We start from the raw sequence: 18,676 nt of genomic DNA, 5'->3' as shown, positions 1-18,676 counted from the left end.
ACATGGAGATCGTAGAGCTAACCAGGGCTTTTTTTCAGCTGGAACGTGGTGGAACGGAGTTCTGGAACCTCTTGAAAATGGTCACATGGCTGGTGGCCCCGCCCCCTGATCTTCAGACAGAGGGGGGTTCAGATTGCCCTCCACTCGCCATTTTCTCCGAGGGCAACCCACTGAGTTCCACCACCTCTTTTCCCAGAAAAAAAACCCTGGAGTTAACCATTGCTGTACTTAGTGGCACCAGAGTCGTCGTCATGCAATGGTTAGAATGTTGGACTAGGATCTGGAAGACCAAGGTTCGAATCCCCACTGTGCCATGGAAGCTTACTGGATGACCTCGGGCCAGTTGTACACTGTCATCCTAGCCTACCTCATATGGTTGTTGTGAAGATAAAAGGGAGGAGAGGAGAATGTCGTAAGCAACTTTGGGTGCCCATTGGGGAGAAAAGTGGGGTATAAATGAAGTAAATAATTACACAGTGCAAGGAAGTCTCTCTTTGCTGACATAAATCCCTTCGGTCAGCAGAGATTTAATGTAGAATCTAGGCCATAACTGAGTCTAGCTAGAATCGGGTATTACTGTTATCAAATCATATATAATGACTCAGCCGGGTGTGGTGGCGCATGCCTGTAATCCCTGATGTTGGGAGGCTGAGGCTGGCGTATCGCCTGAGCCCAGGAGTTCGGGGCTGCAGCGGCTGTTGGCAGAGCCTGGTTCATGCTCCCGCCTCGGTGGGGACCCGCTCAGTTTGGGATATCGTCTATCCACGAGGAACTATATAATGACTCTCAAAGATGTATCAGCTCCCCTGCATCAGTAATAGCTCTTCCCCAAAATATCACTTGACATTTCATTCCCATTAAATGTTATCTGAATCCTTTAGATGATTCAAACTCGCTAGTACTTTATTCATCTGAGATTTAAAAAAAAATCTTTCGACTGTCTTGATTTCTTCAGTAATGTCTCACACTGTGTTAGATCTCTTAGTTGACAAGGCAGCCCTAATTCCGTCAACAGAATTTGTAGAATTAGAAAACACGGAATCTATGGAAGTGTTCAGCCCCCTGTTGTCAATGTCATAGTCTCCTGGAATCCACAGAATCTTTAAATCTAAAACATGTGGTGTGGCTTCATTGACTGTATTCAGCCATTAATAATATAATATAATATAATATAATATAATATAATATAATATAATATAATATAATATAATATAATATAATATAATATAATATAATATAATATAATATAATATAATATAATATAATATAATATAATATAATATAATATTAATAACATTCAATTTATATACTGCCCTTCAGGACAACTTAACGCCCACCCCAAGTCATTTACAAAGTGTGTTGTTGTTATCCTCACAACAATCACTCTGTGGAGGTGGGTGGAGGTGAGAGAGCTCCGAGAAGCTATGACCGCCCCGGATCACCCAGCTGGCTTCAAGTGGAGGAGTGAGGGATCAAACCCGGTTCTCCGGATCCTGTTGCTCTTAACCACTACAGCAAACTTAAACTCTAGTTGGGTACAAACACTCACACACACCCTTGAGTCCTGGAATCTCCCCTCGTCTCTAGTCTACGGAACTGGATCGACAGTTTCACGTTTTGGTCAACATCCAATTCTTTCTGGAGTCATAGAATCATAGAGTTGGAAGGGGCCATACAGACCATCAAGTCCAACCCCCTGCCCAGTGCAGAATCAGTCAGAATGCAGGCACCTTGGTGAACTAGTTTGTTTACTTCAGATCTCCCAGTTTGATCCCAGACGAGAACCCCAGTTTCTTCAGAGTAAACAAACGGATAGACTGAGCTCCAGTTCGCTGAGGTTCCTCCATTTTGGACATCATGGTGAATTGGATATTGATCAAGCTAAAGGAGAAGGGAGATGGGGGAACTGAAGGGTATGTTTGAGCCCACCAGCAAACTGTGTTTGTGCCTGATGACTTTGTAACTGTAGCTTGTCTGAATGTCTGAAAGCAGCCATTAAGCCTCCTAATGATCCATCTCCTAAAGCAGTGTGGGGGGGGGGGGTTCATTGCTTGTTTGTCACTTGTACTATCCCATGTTGTTAACTGTGATTGCATCGCATCTTGTTTTGATAAACGAATCCATTTATTCCAATGGGTTCATAATAGTGGTTCCGAAGGAACAAATGTACATTTCATTTCCAGTTGTAAACAATCATGTTCGTCATTTAAAAGCAGGTGCTGATCAGCCTGCCGTAACGTGCTTCTTTATAAAAGCCAAATCAAATTAGGCCAATGAATTACTGTGTTACAATGATTAAGGCACAGTTTATACATTTGGGTTGTTCCCATCAGGGTTTGGGGTGAGCAGTGGGATCACAGTCCTGCTGGGATTTAGTGGAGAGGCTCCAGTTGCATGAATGGATGCATCCATGCAGAAGCTTTATACCGAAGCTCTTGTGAAATAGAGAACTGCAGCATTTCAGAAGAAGGCTGCTCTTGCTCAAATCAGGATGGGTTGGTTGTGTAGCCACTCCAGAGAAGCTCCGGTTCCTATGAATGTCACCTTCACACTGTCCCAGGAAAGAGCTTATATTTTGTCTGTTTTGATAAAGGACAAGAAAACATGTGTATGTATCATGCCCTCCTAACTGGGTGACTGAAGTCCAAAATGCGTAAGCTGAAAGGATTCTTTCTGCTGTTGGGAAATGTATTTCTTTGATGGATGGGGGGTTAAATTGTATTTTCCTAAGACCCAAGTGTGCATAAAAACACAAACAGCATTTTTAAAAAAACAAGCCACTACACAAGCTCTGTGCACACAATTCAGTTCTGCTCAGTGCGACATCAAAAGCATCTTAAGGGATGCAGGTGTGGTGGAGGGATTAACACACTGGAATTACCTAAGTATGAGTGAAGTGACAGTTTCTTGCTGAGTTGCACGTAGTCTATGAGCACAGCCTATCAAGAAGTTAGCACAATCTGTATTGAAACAAATGGAAGGAGTGCTGCTCGAATGCAGCCGTGGTTCTCTGGAGCATCTGTGTGGGCCTTGTGTAGGGTTGCCACCTCTGAGAGCCAGTTTGGTGTAGTGGTTAAGAGCAGCAGGACTCTAATCTGGAGAACCGGGTTTGAGTCACTTGTAGCCAGCTGGGTGACCTTGAGTCAGTCACAGTTGTCTGGAGTTCTCTCACCCCCACCCACCTCACAGGGTGATTGTCATGAGGATAACAACATACTTTGTAAACCACACTTAGTGAGCGTTAAATTGTCCTGAAGGGCAGTATATAAATCAAATATTGTTATTATTATCTGGGTTGGGAAATTCTTGGCAATTTGAGAGTGGAGCTTGGGGAGGATGGAATGTGGAGAAGGGAGGGAGCACAGCAGAGTTGTGATGCCACCGAGTCCACCTTCCAAAACTGCCACTTTCTCCCAGGGAACCGATCTCTCTCAGCTGGATGTCAGTTGTAATCCTGGAAGAATTCTAGGCCCCACCTGGAGGTTGGCAACCATAGGCTTGTGCAGCAGAATTTCCTGGTGTCTTAAATCTTGATCTGCAAGTTGCAGTCATAGCAGGTGAAATACTGTGCAAAGTACTTCCTTTGGCGGCCGAGGCGAATTATCCCACTTATGTGCTCTCTGGAAGTATTGGGTATTACCGTGCAGGCTCATACTCTGTGCTGTGCCTTCTCAAGTATACGCCTGCCAACCCAGTGCCTTTTCATCATGTGTATAAAGCCCTTAAATCCCATGTCTGTCTTTTCCCCTCAGACTTACATCGGCTCCATTGTTGCCTCGGTCAACCCCTACAAAATCATTCCTGGCCTGTACGACCGCACCACTGTGGAGAAATATAGCCGGCACCACCTGGGAGAGATTTCACCTCATATTTTTGCAGTGGCTAACGAATGCTATCGCTGCCTATGGAAACGTCATGACAACCAGTGTGTTCTCATCAGGTACCTGAATGCAGTTTTAATTACTCCCGTTGCAGAACTTGAAGTCTGTGTGTTTGTCTGGTGCGGGGTAGGGGGGAAGAGAGATCGCCACTATTGTTTGAATGTGGAGAGGTGGGAAGCGCTCTTATTCTTTCCCCCATAACGCCATTTATCATGAGATTTGTGGAAATGTAGCTTCACCACATGATCCCGATCACTCCTTGAATGACGAAGCTGTCTTACCCGATATATGTCCTGCGGCCATTTAATGAAAAAAATCTCCCACTTCACACACTTCAGCTCTGGCCTGCTCTCTTAGATCCTCATTTTCTTTCCAAACTCTTCGGTTCCCCACTGGGCTGTGCCTTGCTGTGCAGAGGATTAATTTGTCACCGCTGAGTCCTGAATAACCACATCCACACACACCCCCGGAAGATTTTTAGGAAGCTCATAAATAGCCAAACAACAGGAATGACGACTCTTGTAGGTTGGCTTAATCTGCCTAATGGAGCTTGCTCGTTTTCTCTATTGTTGAATGTAACTGTGCATTGGTTTAATGAGGATCAAATAGTTTCCTTGGCCTTGATGTTCATTGGTATTCCCAGCAGTGCCACTTTATTTATGAGGATTTGCATGAATGTTGCACCACTCTTTCCTGTGCCTTTTTGTCCCCTGAAAATGGCGTTGGTGCCTGTATTGTTCCAGAATCTGCAAACCGAACATCACTAGCCAGAGAGGGAATTTGTTGTTGTTGTTAATTTTTTCAAATGTAAGTGCTGACATTGCTAGTAATACTGCAGCGTGCCGAAATAAGTGGGTCTGCCAAGAAAAGACCCGTTCGCACGTGGCAATTCCACTTTGCAATACAGTTAGGGTTGTCAGCCTCCAGAGATCTCCTGGAATTACAACTGATCTCCAAACTACCGAGATCAGTTCCCTTGGAGAAAACAGCTACTTTAGAGGGCTGACTGTGTGACAGTATTCCCTGCGGAGTTCCTTCCCCAATCCCTGACCTCCCCTGGCTACACCCCCAAATTTCCAGGAATTTCCCAATCCAGAATTGTCAGCCCTAAATTACGCGGTTCTGAATAGGAATTAAAGGGGAAATCTGTTTGTTTAATGGAAACTGGCAGCAAAACTTTCCCTGGGCTGGGACCACTTCAGACCACTGGTAGGTGATCTCTGCATATAGAAGAATATAGCCTGTTGGGGAAATTGCTGGCCTAGAACCTAGAACCTTTCTTATTAGCATCCTAAATTTCTGCATATAAAGATGAGGAACAAGCTGGAGGAACAGTCAGTCATGTAGTTTCTCATACGAACTCATTGAAATAACCAGGGCCGGCGCGCCCATGGAGGCCAGGTAGGCAGTGGCCTCGGGCGCGAGGGCACTGGAGGGGTGCCGGAGAACATGTCGGGGGCAGAGGCGTGCGCAGTGAAGCTGGCATGACTGGGCTGCAGCTACTGCTGCAGCCAGCCAGCTCCATGCCGCCGCCGCCGCTGCCACACGCCCCAGCTGAGCACAGCCTCCGTGAGCCACCTCAGCAGCGGCTCACAGCTTCTGCACCCGGCTGGGGCGCGTGGCGGCGGCGGCGGCGGCATGGAGCTGGCTGGCTGGCTGCAGCTGCCATGGCAGCTCCGCTTCGCGCTCCTCCGCCCCCACATGCCCCGGCCGGTCACAGAAGCCGCGAGCCACTGCTGGGGCGGCACGCAGAGCAGCCTCCGCGCGCCGCCCCAGCAGCGGCTCACAGCTTCTGCACCCGTCTGGGGCGTGTGGCAGCGGCGGCGGCATGGGGCTGTCTTGTGCGCTCCTCCGTTCCCACACGCCCCGGCCAGGCGCAGAAGCCATGAGCCGCTGCTGGGGCGGCGCGCGGAACAGCCTCCGTGCGCCGCCCCAGCAGTGGCTCGGGGCTTCTGTGCCCAGCTGGGGCGTGTGGCAGCGGCAGTGGCATGGGCCACGCCAGCCAGCCACGCCAGCTCTGCTGCACACTTCTCCGCCCCCACATGCCCCAGCCGGGCGCAGAAGCTGCGAGCAGCTGCTGGGGCGGCGTGCAGAGCACGGAGAAGCTTCCGCGTGCCGCCCCATCCATCTTGCACTGCGTGATGACGTGACGTTATCACACAGTCAGAGGTGTGTGCGCGCACAGTGCACGTGCTCGTGGCCGCAGGTGCCAGAAACTCTGGCGCCGGCCCTGGAAATAACACAGCCCTGTGACGTGCTGCTGTGCTATATGACTACTTCACATTGAGGTGTCCTCTTCATATGAAAATTGTGTGTTGATTGGATGATTCCACATGCATATACTTCTCTGTTAGAGCCAAGCTACAAGAGACGAATTAGACAAGGAGGAGCACGTGAAGGGAGTCGCAATGTTAACCGGGACGCTGAGTTTTAAAAGAGATCGGAAGGCTTTGTCAGTTTCCCCTCTCTACAAAGCCCAGAGATCCCTGCTCAGAGGGTTTGTTAATTTCCTCTTTGCCTCCCAAAGGCTCTGTCAGTTTCACCTCCCTTTTTAAGAGGTGAAAACAAACCTTCTGAGCAGCCATCTCCCTGGCTCTGTAGAGAGGGGAAATAGAGCCTTCCAAACTCTTAAAACTCAGCTTCCCGGCTAACATTGCGACTCCCTTCACATGCTCCTCCTTGTCTAATTTGTCTTGTGTAGCTTAGCTCTTAGGTGCATGAGCTTGGAAGGCATGGCTATCTTGATATTATTAAGCTCTCATATGTCTTATCGAAGTTGTTTAAAATCAGGTCAAACCCCCTGAAACATTTGCCTCAATCCCTTCTACAGCCCTTGTTTGCTAGGAGTGTAGAGCCATTTTTCTGATGAAGCTAGAGAGAAGTAAAACTCTTCTTGAAGCTGAAACATTCCTTTCCCGAAAGGCTACATCACTCTGGCTGGCATCCAGACCAGTGTTTCCACGGGCGCAAGGATTTCTGTCCTCAGTGTGTGACTTTCTTACCTCCCGCAACAGCAAAAATGTCCCCCATCCAGTTCCTGGACAGTCAGGCTGGGGAGGGTAGATTTGCATTCTGTGGGCAGAATCCCTGGCACCCGCAGAAATGGTAGTCTGGAGCCATCCAATATGTGTATTAAACTAAGTGGGCAATATTTTATGCAGTGCTCTAGGAGCATCTAAAGTCTTTCTCCCTGTATTGTCGAAGGCTTTCACGGCCGGAGAACGATGGTTTTTGTGGATTTTCCGGGCTGTATAGCCGTGGTCTTGGCATTGCAGTTCCTGACGTTTCGCCAGCAGCTGTGACTGGCATCTTCAGAGGTGTAGCACCAAAAGACAGAGATTGCCTGCCAACTTCTTTTCCACACTGTGACTCTGAGAGATCTCTGTCTTTTGGTGCTACACCTCTGAAGATGCCAGTCACAGCTGCTGGCGAAACGTCAGGAACTGCAATGCCAAGACCACAGCTATGCAGCTGGGAAAATCCACAACAACCATCTTTCTCCCTGGTTTGCAATCCCTATTGGGGACAGATGACCCTTTACTAGGGCTGATTCTGCACATGTTGGATAATGCACTTTCAATGCACTTTAGCTATTGTTTGGAAGTGGGTTTTTTGTTTCACACTCGAAAAATTCAGTTCCAAATGATCTCTAAAGAGGATTGGAAGTGCATTATCCAACGTGTGCGGAATCAGCTTAGGAACGGCCATAGCTGGCATATCGGCCAAAGCTAAAAGCCCCTACTTGTCACAGAGGAGACCCCATGCCTCCCAAGTATAGGCAGCACCCTCAAGCGATGAGCCTGCTGCATTGGGCAAAGTGGAACCTGCTCCAGGACAGGTAGAGTCCTTAATCCTTAATTGACCTCAGTCTTGTCCGGACTGCGCTTCAGTTGATCTGCCCTAACCCATTCTGTTGCATTCTTTTTAAAAATTCTTAAGGACTGAGATATGAAACACACATCTAGAAAGACTGCGCCAGGAAGGTTTATTACAAACAAACCAAGCGTGTTCAATGAAAGCAAGTTGCTGCAGAGAATAGGCACAGCTGAGAGCGGGATGGAACCTTGCCAAGAAAATATGGGTGTAGAATAGAGATCCTTCGAACTGTCAAACGCGTGTGGTTTTCCATCATGGAGACAGCAGGAAATCCTTTCAACGTTCGTCATGTTTTTGTTTTGTTTTTTGGCAGTGGCAGACAAAAACAGCAGTGTTGTGTTGTCAGTGATAGATAGCATTCCACATACGGTAGGAACAGTGCATCTATCGGTATTCTCTCATCTGTGTCCCGTGACAAACGTGATTCATTATTGGTGATGCTCTTGGTAGTCTAACTTCTCAATCAATGTTTCTCAATTTCTGTAGTGTTGACATGTTTGTCTTTCATTCCTACTGTTCTGGAAAAAGTCCCCAGTGCACATTTGCTTGGGCCCGTTTCAAAAAAAGGGCGGGGAAAGATATTGGATCAGAAACGTTAATTTCCCCCCCTGTGCTTATTCTCCTTTTTTGTTCTCTTTGCCCGTGACAAAAGTTTTAATGTCCAGCAGCAAGGGGAAATGCTTTTTTTTTAAAAAAGGCTGTGGACTGATAGTGTGTTAAATAAGTGATCATTTGGGATGAGGGGTTTTGGTGACTGAGTATAGAATCATAGAAAAGAAACGTAGAATCATAAGGTTGGAAGGGACCTCCAGGGTCATCTAGTCCAACCCCCTGCACAATGCAGGAAATTCACAACTACCTTCCCCTCCACACCCCCAGTGACCCCTGCTCCATGCCTGGAAGATGGCAGAACACTGTCAGGATCCCTAGCTGAACTGACCTGGAAAAAATTGCAACCTGACCCCAGGGTGGCAATCGGAATTACCCTGGGCATGTATGAAGAGGCCACGACAACTAAGCACTGATGTAATAATAATATTAGCTGGTTCTTTTTTATTTTATTAAAGCAAAAGAGGAAGAAAGGGGGACAATCAAGACAAATGTAAAACTGTGTACTACAAGGATTGTTAAAATACAGAGTACAAAGATCATAACCTTTATCAATATTAGAATAGTGATTAAAATACTAGTTACGCCTAATTAATTTTTCCACCTATACTACACACATAAAATTCAAACCTATTTTTGCTTGTTATTTTAATGATAAAAAACCTCATTATTTCATTATTGCTCCAACTTGTCCTTTCCATTTTTTAACAATAACATTCACATTACTTAATGTAACTGATTATCATAGCCTTTAAAAGTATTAATATACAGTACTATACAAGATTCTAACCTATTTCTACTCATCTTAAAAAATGAAAAAAACACCTCATTTTCCCTCTGTTTATCATTGCCTTTTACTTATACTTTACTTATCAATAACAAAGTTGACTTTTTGCCAATATTTTCATATTATACAGTCTGTTCTACCAATTAGCTTTATATAACTAATTATCTTACAATCAAATTATAAAATGTATCGATATGCAATCATTTTCAAATTTACAGGACTAAGACATCTTCTACATTTTATCCATTATAAGCGAAATATTTCCAGTGTCTCTGCTAGAGAGGTCTTTAACTTTAACTTTAACTTTAATTGAATTTTTACACCGCCCATCTCCCGAAGGACTCAGGGCGGTGTACAGCAAAAATAAAACATACAAATATAAAACAATAAGAATATAAAATATAAACATATTAAATAATTTAACTCAGAACAGGACAACTCAATTAAAACACATTTAGGCCAGTCTCGCTTTCACATTATCTGCTACCCAATCTGTTTAACTGGAGATGCTGAGGATAGAACCTGGTGCCTTCTACATACAAAGCAGAGTCTTCTCCACTGAGCTATGACACTCCCCTTGAGGATGTTGCTTCACTGAGAGGGAGTAGCACTCCACCTGTTTGCACGCGGAAGGTCTGAGATTCATCATTCCACAACATACCCAGTTTTAAAAGGATCAGGATTGCGAAAGACCTCCACTTGAGATCCTGGAGAGATGCTGTCACTCAAAGGAACAGTTATTAACACTGATGAACTAAGGCAGGTTCATCTGAATGCATCTATGTTGCTTTTCATGCCCAAGTTCCAAGAACAAGGGGAGTTGATAGAATGGACGGGAAGACAATCTCTTCCCTAGCTCACTTAGGAAAGTTCAGTTTTTTCATAAGCTCAGCCAATTCTTGGGGGAATATTACATTTTTCTGAGTTTTCTTTTCTGAGGAAGCTCATGTTTGGAGGAGCTGGCCCCACGGCTTTTCAGCCAGATCCACTCTCCCATGTCCAAGCAAACTTGCCTTGTTTAAGGATGGGAAGGAGGGATATTTCCTGCAGGATTGTGAATGACTAGTAGTATTCGCTATTTCCTATCCCACCCATCTTCAACCTTTCCAAACCCTGGATGCCCACTGAGCTGCAAAGAAAGTGATGGAGCCCTTATGTGAAATCATAGTGGCCTGCTAGGAAAGTGTGTGTGGGGGGTGGGGGAGAGCTGATGTCGAGGATAGTAGTGTGGGCAGCAAACCAAGAGATCCAAGGAGAGGCAGCCTAAGCTAAATGTAACTAACCTCTGTTGTATGCGTTCTAGGAGGCTAATTTAGGAAGCAAACTTTCACACAAATGTACGTTAAGACTTTTTTTTCTTTCTCAAACTGTTTAACAATTAGAACAATGCAACTCTTTTTTTCCCCTTTTCTTTAACTAAACTCATAAATGTGACAAAAACAGAAACTTTGAGCCAACAATGTCTTTGAAACCACTCAAGGTCAGCAAGTTCAACGTGTCGGATCCCGTCAGGCTTTAGAGTCCTTTGCCGCAATCCTTCCAACTGGAACCCAGGCTTTTGCCCTCTTCTTGGGGAATTACAGCCCTGCACGAATAATATGATTCCAATAATAATACCCACTAATTATAACACACATACACCACTTTATCTTATTCAAGGTGATAAGAGTATGTAAAATGTTATCAAGTTCCCAGCAGCCGGCCTCTTCCTCAGCTGCCTGGCTCCAGATACTCCCCTGCTGGGCTAAACCAGTTAGCTCCGTCCTGGGGGGTTACATAAGCATCAGGAGGTGTGTCACAGTGAAGAAAAAGCCTGGGAGATATGGAGGGATCCCCTCCACCCCAAAGTACTTCACCACATGATACTATTGCTCCTCTCAGCACACACACACAGGAAGGAAGCAGGGAGCCCTTGTTCTGCATGCCACAGCGTTGCCAAACCTAGACTGGGAAATTCCTGGCGATTTGGGGGTGGATCGGAGAGACTGTGGGGTTGGAGGAGGCGAGGGTCACAGCAGACATTTTCTCCAGGAGAACTGATCTCTATAGACTGGAGATCAGTTGTAATTCAGGGAGATCTCCAGACTCCACTGGAGGCTGGCAGGCGCAGCATGTCACTTGAAGGCCCCAACCTGTGGGTTGATGACCCCCATCCTAGCTCGAGTCTGTAAATGAAGCAGGGTTGGAAACTACAAGATGCACATGAGTGAAACACTTGAGAACGCTAAAGGGCTCCCAGACCATACAACTGATGCTCTCTAGGCTTGTCTCGCGTGCAGGGAGATCTGAGAATATCTCAACCATGATTACAAAAGCCATGCAAGGGAAAGTGTTTATACAAAACAGCCTTACCCAGGAAAAGGAAAAGATCCACAAAGTAGGCGCAATAGGGAAAGTGGCTCTAAATTCTCCCCTCTGAATAGATTTCTCTCAGCCCTCCTGCTCCTCTACCCCACCCGGTCTATTATTTAACATCTTAGTTTGTGCCTGTAGCGTGCACTTCAGCGACTGGTGAATTTATGAACCAACATAGATTTTAGGTGTGTTTTTAAAGGCAGCAAGCTCCCTCTAGTGGATTGTATAAATAAAGGAATCCACTAGAGGAGACTTTAAAAATACACATACATTTGTTGAGGTTGTGGTCGCATGCTTCAATTATTGTGTTTTGTGCACATTCTTTTTACAGAGCGTATAGCCGTTGTCATCAACTTGTCACGCTCCAGCATTTTCTGTACTGTTTTCCTGTTTGTCTTGGGATCTGATTTGTGAGAATTTCCTCCCACTAATTTGTTTCATTTACACCTTACCTTCTTCTTCCCCTTTAAATCCCCATTGCTTCTGGTGGTGCATAATTAGTTACCTCTTGTTCACTCTGGTTTCTACTGGTCACCAGAATTACACTTTTGGCCTCCATTGGCAACTGCCAATTGTGTGTTCGGAGCCTGGGATATAAGTATTTATTATAGTGTACGTGTGGAACCTGTAACTAAAAGAAATTAGACTTAAAAAAAAAATCAAAGCAGCCAAGGTTTTTTTGTGGGAGGGGAGGGAATGGCAGGAAGGAGTTAGTTTATTGTGAGGTAAGTGTGCCTGAGGTGTAAAATTAGTCTGATACTGGATCATTGCCTTTAAGTGTCTTCTGATGGCCTTAAGAGAAACATAAAACAAGTTACAGCTTTGGATAAGCACCAAACTTTTCATGGGAAGATTGATTCTGAGAAAGCAAGATAAAACAAGGGACTGGGTTGGCCATTAGAGGTATCTGTCTTGCCTCTTTTTTGAACTGAAGTGCTTTTAGGACTGCATTGTGCTGAAGGGTCAAAAGTGCACTTCACTGTTTTTGATTAGCTTTTAAGCTCTTGCAAGCAGTTCTGGGGCACCCTTGCAGGCTGAAATCATGAGGTTGTAAAGCGGCTGGGTTGCAACAGGACACGGCAATCCTGAGGCAAGAGACCCCGATCTACTTGGCATCTTTATCTCTGACTTCGCATTGCAGTATTTGCCATCCTGCCATGGTGATGGAGATTGCCCTCAAGTCATAGCTGACTTATGGCGACCCCTGGAGGGGTTTTCATGGCAAGAGACTGACAGAGGTGGTTGGGCATTGCCTGCTTCTGCAACCCTGGTCTTTGTTGCAGGTCTCCCATCCAATTACTTAACCAAGGCAAACCCTGCTTAGCTTCTGAGATCTGATGAGATCAGGCTCACCTGGGCTATCCAGGTCGGGTGACGTTCTGCCATAGCCTAGCCCCAAGGCAGGCACAGTACTGCCACAGTAGGAGTAATCTGCTGACTCATGTGTATGATGTTCTCCTGCTCCCTCACCCATTGAGTGGGGCATTGAGTGGAAGAAGGGGACACAGCAACTCTTCACACTCCCATAGACAATCTGATCTACTGGTTTAGCACACATGAACAAACATGGCACTGCATAATACCGAGGCAGATCCTTGATCTGTCAAGGTTAATATTGTCTACTCTGACTGTTAGCAGGTCTCTAGGATCTCAGGTGGAAGTCTTTTGTATCTCCTCGTATCTGATCCTTTTAACTGGAAATACCCACGATTGAACCTGGGGCCTTCTGCATACAAAGCAAATGCCTCTGCTGCTGAATGGCAGCCCCGCTCCGAAGTTTTTCACTGTGGATGTGAAATCCATACTGCTGAAGGAAGAAACATCACACTTGCTAATAGTGAATGTGATAGGCAGTGCAATGGGGGTCACCCATAAACAAGGTAGGATTTCCCACATACTCATCAAAAGAAAAATAGTTCAGGAAAGTGAGGGTGAGTATTGAGCATTTTCGTTGCCGTCTGAAAGATATGGAATGCTAAGGTCAGTTGAATATATTACTTACTGGAAAGGAGAACAGGGAAAAATAAGTCCCCCAACAACTGAAAGTATCCTGAAGTGGGGAGGGAATTACTGTCAGGGCATACATACTGTGAGATGTTCATTTTAAAATATCAGCCTCTCTTCCTCCACACAGACACACACACACACACACACAATCCAGAACTCTGCAAGTTTTTGACAGCTGACACCTCTGATGATAAAAACATTCTTTGGAGGAAGATAAATTTATTAGGATTAAAAAAGTGCCTCCTCACAGATTCCTTAGCTGCAAAGGAGGCAGAACAGCTAAAAATATAAAAATATTCTGCAGAGGATGAAAATAGGGTTGGGGAATATATATTTTGATTCACACATCCCTAAGCCCCGATTTCCCCCCAAACCTTCCCATATTGCATAGGGAGGTGGAGGTTAAAATGTCCCTCTTACCATGCCATAGTGCTTGGATTTGGGCCTGGATAAACAGCTTCCCTCGTACTTATCCATAAGCCTCCACAATCAGCGCTGCAGGGCAATATTAGTGGACTGCAGAGATTCAAGGCTGAGGGGACAGTGCAATTTTGCACTGTTTGGGGTGGGGAAGGAGATTTCTCAATTGTTTTTCTTTCCCCCCTATATTTCATCTTGTGGGGTGCCATTTTGTCTCCTACAAATCCCAAACATCTCATAGTACTCCAAATAAATGATAACTTCATTTCAATGCTAATAAGAGCGAGATTACTGGTTTTGACCTTTAACGCCTGTACAGCCTGGAATTAACATACCATCATCATCATCATCCCAGATGATTCCCCACTCCTCCACGTGAAGCCAGCTGAGTGACCTTGGGCTAGTCACCGCTCTCTGGAGCTCTCTCAGCCTCACCCACCTCACAGGGTGTTTTGTTGTGGGGATAATAATGACATACTTTGTAAACTGCTCTGAGTGGGCATTAAGTTGTCCTGAAGGGCAGTCTATAAATCAAATGATGTTGTTGTTATTGGGATAACGGATCAACATACCTTAACGGTCACCTTCTTCCATGTGAACCTCCCCAACCACTGTGGTCATTTTCAGGGGCCCTTCTTTGGGTGCCCACGCCATCTAGGGATTGATGGGTGGCAACCTGAGAAAGGATCTTCTCAGTCATGGCACTAAAATGATAGAATTCCCTGTCTGGGGAGATTCATTTGTCTCCTTCAATCATTGGCCCTTTCCACATGTCCTGAAAGGGACAGCCCATTCACCGAACACTGGTGGCTTTTCCCTTGACTCCAGACATCTCAATTTTCAAAATGGTTGCAGACTGTTTGGCTTTTGTTTTTTTATCATCTTTTCTGGGAGCGCACTTTCCCATGGTCCCAAAAAAGGTGACAAAAATGGATCCCAGGCACATTTTTTTCATCTACCACCTCATTGCCCAAATCCATCAGGCTTTCAGGGTTGAGTGAAAGGTTGAGTAGAAAGTTTTAATGCCTGGTTGCATTGTCTCTTCATTTCTGTGGGTTTGGCCCTTCGCAGTATAGTACGCCGTAAGTACCATGGTGTGGAAGACTCAGAAGCCGTTCCTTTCCTCACATACTATTTTAAAGCATTTCTTTATCACATACTTTAGCAGTAAAATTGTAGAGAGTAGTAGTAGTAAAACAAAGTGCATTAGGCTGTCGAAAAAAACATTTATACTGTATTCTGATCCAACGATATGATGCCTTGAACTCTCAACATAGATTTATATATTAGTCAAATAATACCAATATGCAGCTGTAAATTTACTTCATTGAAGAAAAGATTTTGTTTTATATCATTCTCAGACTTCATGTTCTTTGCAAAATCCAGCAGTGTTACACATCAATGTCTCATTATCTGTAAAAAACAAAAACAAAAAAAAAAACCCTTGTTTCAAATTGATTTAATTCGGTTTCTTTTACTTATCTTTTAAAAATGGTTCTTCTGCCTGACTATCTATAAGTTCACCTTAAGGCCCAGGACCTTTGGAAGCAAGGGGGGGGGGCAGAAATGATGTTGAGATGTGGTGTGACATCATTTCCACCCTGTACATTTCTCCCACTGGCCTGGACTGCTGGGATGTTGCCCTCCCGAAGCAGGCAAACAGTAAGCCTTGCTCTCCTGCCCATGAACAAAAATAAAAGCAAAACAAATAATGGCACGGAACAAGTCAGACCTTTAAAAGCTTTAGCAGTGGCAGGAAAACCTTGAGTCAAAAGGTCCACTTCGTCTACATAAAGAAGTGCTTACCCAACTATTAGTAAACTTGAATTTCTAACACAGGAGCTCATTATTAGTATAGGTTACTAATCTTACTTTGCTTTTGTTTTCCAGTGGTGAAAGTGGTGCTGGTAAAACGGAAAGCACTAAACTGATCCTCAAGTTTTTATCTGCCGTGAGCCAACATTCGCTGGAACTCTCTTGTAAGGAGAAGTCTTCTAGTGTTGAGCAAGCAATTTTGGAGAGCAGGTATTGTATGTTCTAAGGGTCACCCGCAATCCTGAGAATTTTCTTAAAGACAAAATTATTATAAGGAAAAAGAAAGAGGATATTTCAAAACAGACCGCTGCCCACAGAGATGTTAAAAATCAAAACTGTTACAGTACTAGAGATTGGGGTACACCTCAACAGGTGCTTTCCGTGTCTAAGGTTTTCAGAAATATAGTAATCCGTCGTTTTCTTGATGCATTCTGGGAAACAGATACAAACATCTGCTCCTTTGGAAAGCATCCTATCTTTTCCAGACTCAGGTATAGCTGCATTTGCCCTTAAAATTTTAACATTAGCTTTTCCTTGTTTCCCTCTGATAATTTTGGGGAAATTAAATACTTCCTCTTGCTGTGTTGATTGCCATAAAAATTCTTTAATAAGCCTGTGAGAAACTCCCTAATTGATGCCTAGAGAAATGTGCTTGTAAGTACAGTTCTGTTAATATTTCGGTTTTAGTGAAATAAAATCAAAATCTATCTATTTTATACCAGTGATGTATAGATGTCTGATGTAAAACTGAGGTCTAATCTACTTTGAAGTGGAAAATGCCCTCAAGTCATAGCCGGCTCATGGCAACCCCTGGTGGGATCTTCATGGCAAGAGACTAGCAGAGGTGGTTTGCCATTGCCTGCCTCTGCAGATCTGATCTTTGTTGCAGGTCTCCCATCCAATTACTAACCAAGGCCAACCCTGCTTAGCTTCTGAGATCTGACGAGATCAGGCTCACCTGGGCTATCTAGTTTATCATGTGGTAAAACTTATAGGACTGTACCATATCAGACTGAAGATGGGGAATTCCTGTTTCCTCATATATCTCCTAAATCATTTAAATCAAATAAAAAACTGAATGTTGGAGGTGGAAAGGTTCTAGCCCAGCCATATCCTTGGCCTGGCTGTTTATAGGTGTGTATGTGTGAGAGCGAGGCAGAGTGAGTGTGAGTGAGTACTCTCTCCCCACCTCAGGCAAGAAAATTAAACTACGGTATGAATTTCTTACCTGCAGTATGAACTAGTTCAGTTGAAAACCAAGAATAAACAATTTAAGAGGGTGCTAGTTGGCACTTTACACAGAACTGTGCTTTTTAAATTCAGGCGAAACAGTAATTTCTGTTGTTGGCACTCATTAATTAATCCTTTTTACATTTTTTTCACAGCCCAATTATGGAAGCTTTCGGCAACGCAAAGACTGTTTACAATAACAACTCAAGTCGTTTTGGGAAGTTTGTTCAACTGAACTTCTGTCAGAAAGGCAACATTCAGGGAGGAAAAATTGTAGATTGTATCCTGCGTTTTCTGTGATGGCCCTCATATTACAGCATGACAACTCTGTACCTGTTTATATGGAGAACAAAGAGTACTTTGCCTGTCTTTTTGCATATACTTCCCCTCCCAGAGGGTTAGATCCAGACTACATTGGCAACTTCCACTGATTACCCCTTCCTGCTGCAGATCTTGCCTCACATTATTTTTTGGGTCCCCATCAGATCCCTTAGGAGCAGTGTTGCTAGGCAACCGTCCTGCCAGCAATCCTCTCTTCCTGTTGTGGCTGGGAGCAGCAGGAGGAGAAAAATAAACAAAAAAAAGTGACATCACACTGTTCAGCCAACAGTATGATGTCACTTCCAGGAAAACCCAGAAGTGGTGTCAGGCCTGTCTAGGAATTGCTGGCGATTCCTAGAGAGGTGTGATGTCACCCCCCCCCCCCCAAGGCGCCTGTTATTTGCTAGGCTGTGCCTGGCCATCATTCTTAGGAGCAGCATTTTGTAAAGATCAGTAAGAGGAGAAAGGCTGGAAAGTTCCATTCTGTTTAGTCTGGATCCAACCAATAGATCTTTAGTTGCAACATCAAGGTCTTTTAAAATCTGTGGGTAAGATCCAGCCATGCAGCAGGGAGCTATAATAAGGGGATGAATTAGGTGAGAGAGAATGAAAATGATGGCTGGATCAACTCCATACATTCAGTATCAAACACCTTTCAGAAATGTCATGAACAGCTATGGTGAACAAATAACCGCATGTTAAAGTTCATTTTAAAATGTAGCCGTTGCTTTGTCATTCAAGCTGAGATTAGTCCTTGGCTCTCGTTCTGTTGTCCTTTCAATCAGAGGAGAAATCTCAACATGCAGTTCCGTAGTTAAATAACACCACCATCCTTAGCTGTGTTTTTGGCTAAACCAAGAGCTTAGTGATAGGGTATCAACCCTGGGTTCGTGATTATGAATCCTTTGAAGTTGGATGAAAATTCCAGTGCAAGCATGGTTAATTTGTCACCTGAGTGACCAAAGTAGCATAGACAGTGAGATTTTGAGATATACCTAGAAGAGTCCCCGTTAGGCCCAGGTGTGGCACAGGCAGGACTGCATTCCTGCTTATCTTTCCTGAGCTAGATTACTACTTGCTCCCAGTTTTGGTAGGCTAGAATCACATTTGGGCACCAATGCTTATATACTAGGGTAGCAATTTGGGCAGGGTTTGTGGCACACTTGCCAAAAACATGGGGTGAATGTGAGGGTATTTCTCTTGTACACAGTGCATGGAAATTCCTGAGTGTTTAATAGGGTGATGTGGTTTTGCCTTTAATTCCTACAAAGGTCTTGCCAAAGTGGTTTATAGTCTGACACTGAACAAAGCAGCAGGTAATAAATTAGATGGCATTAAAATTTCTTACCTGAATGATGTTCTTAAATGTACTTTA

At 44.5% G+C, this 18,676-nt stretch overlaps 1 protein-coding gene across 1 annotated transcript in view; it reads left to right on the top strand.

Annotated features, from left to right (window-relative positions):
• MYO10 (myosin X) overlaps nucleotides 1-18,676 on the top strand; it is a 226,595-nt gene that overhangs the window by 114,327 nt on the left and 93,592 nt on the right. The window contains exons 4-6 of the mRNA XM_054984586.1: nucleotides 3,753-3,940; nucleotides 15,826-15,960; nucleotides 17,136-17,260. Of these exons, the coding sequence (XP_054840561.1) occupies nucleotides 3,753-3,940; nucleotides 15,826-15,960; nucleotides 17,136-17,260 (448 nt within the window). The remainder of the gene's footprint in view (nucleotides 1-3,752; nucleotides 3,941-15,825; nucleotides 15,961-17,135; nucleotides 17,261-18,676) is intronic.

Source organism: Eublepharis macularius, chromosome 7 (assembly GCF_028583425.1).
Source record: "Eublepharis macularius isolate TG4126 chromosome 7, MPM_Emac_v1.0, whole genome shotgun sequence".
NCBI classification, from domain to species: Eukaryota; Metazoa; Chordata; class Lepidosauria; order Squamata; family Eublepharidae; genus Eublepharis; species Eublepharis macularius.
Note: the sequence above shows the minus strand (reverse complement) of the source record. Positions and strands in the feature narration are given on the sequence as shown.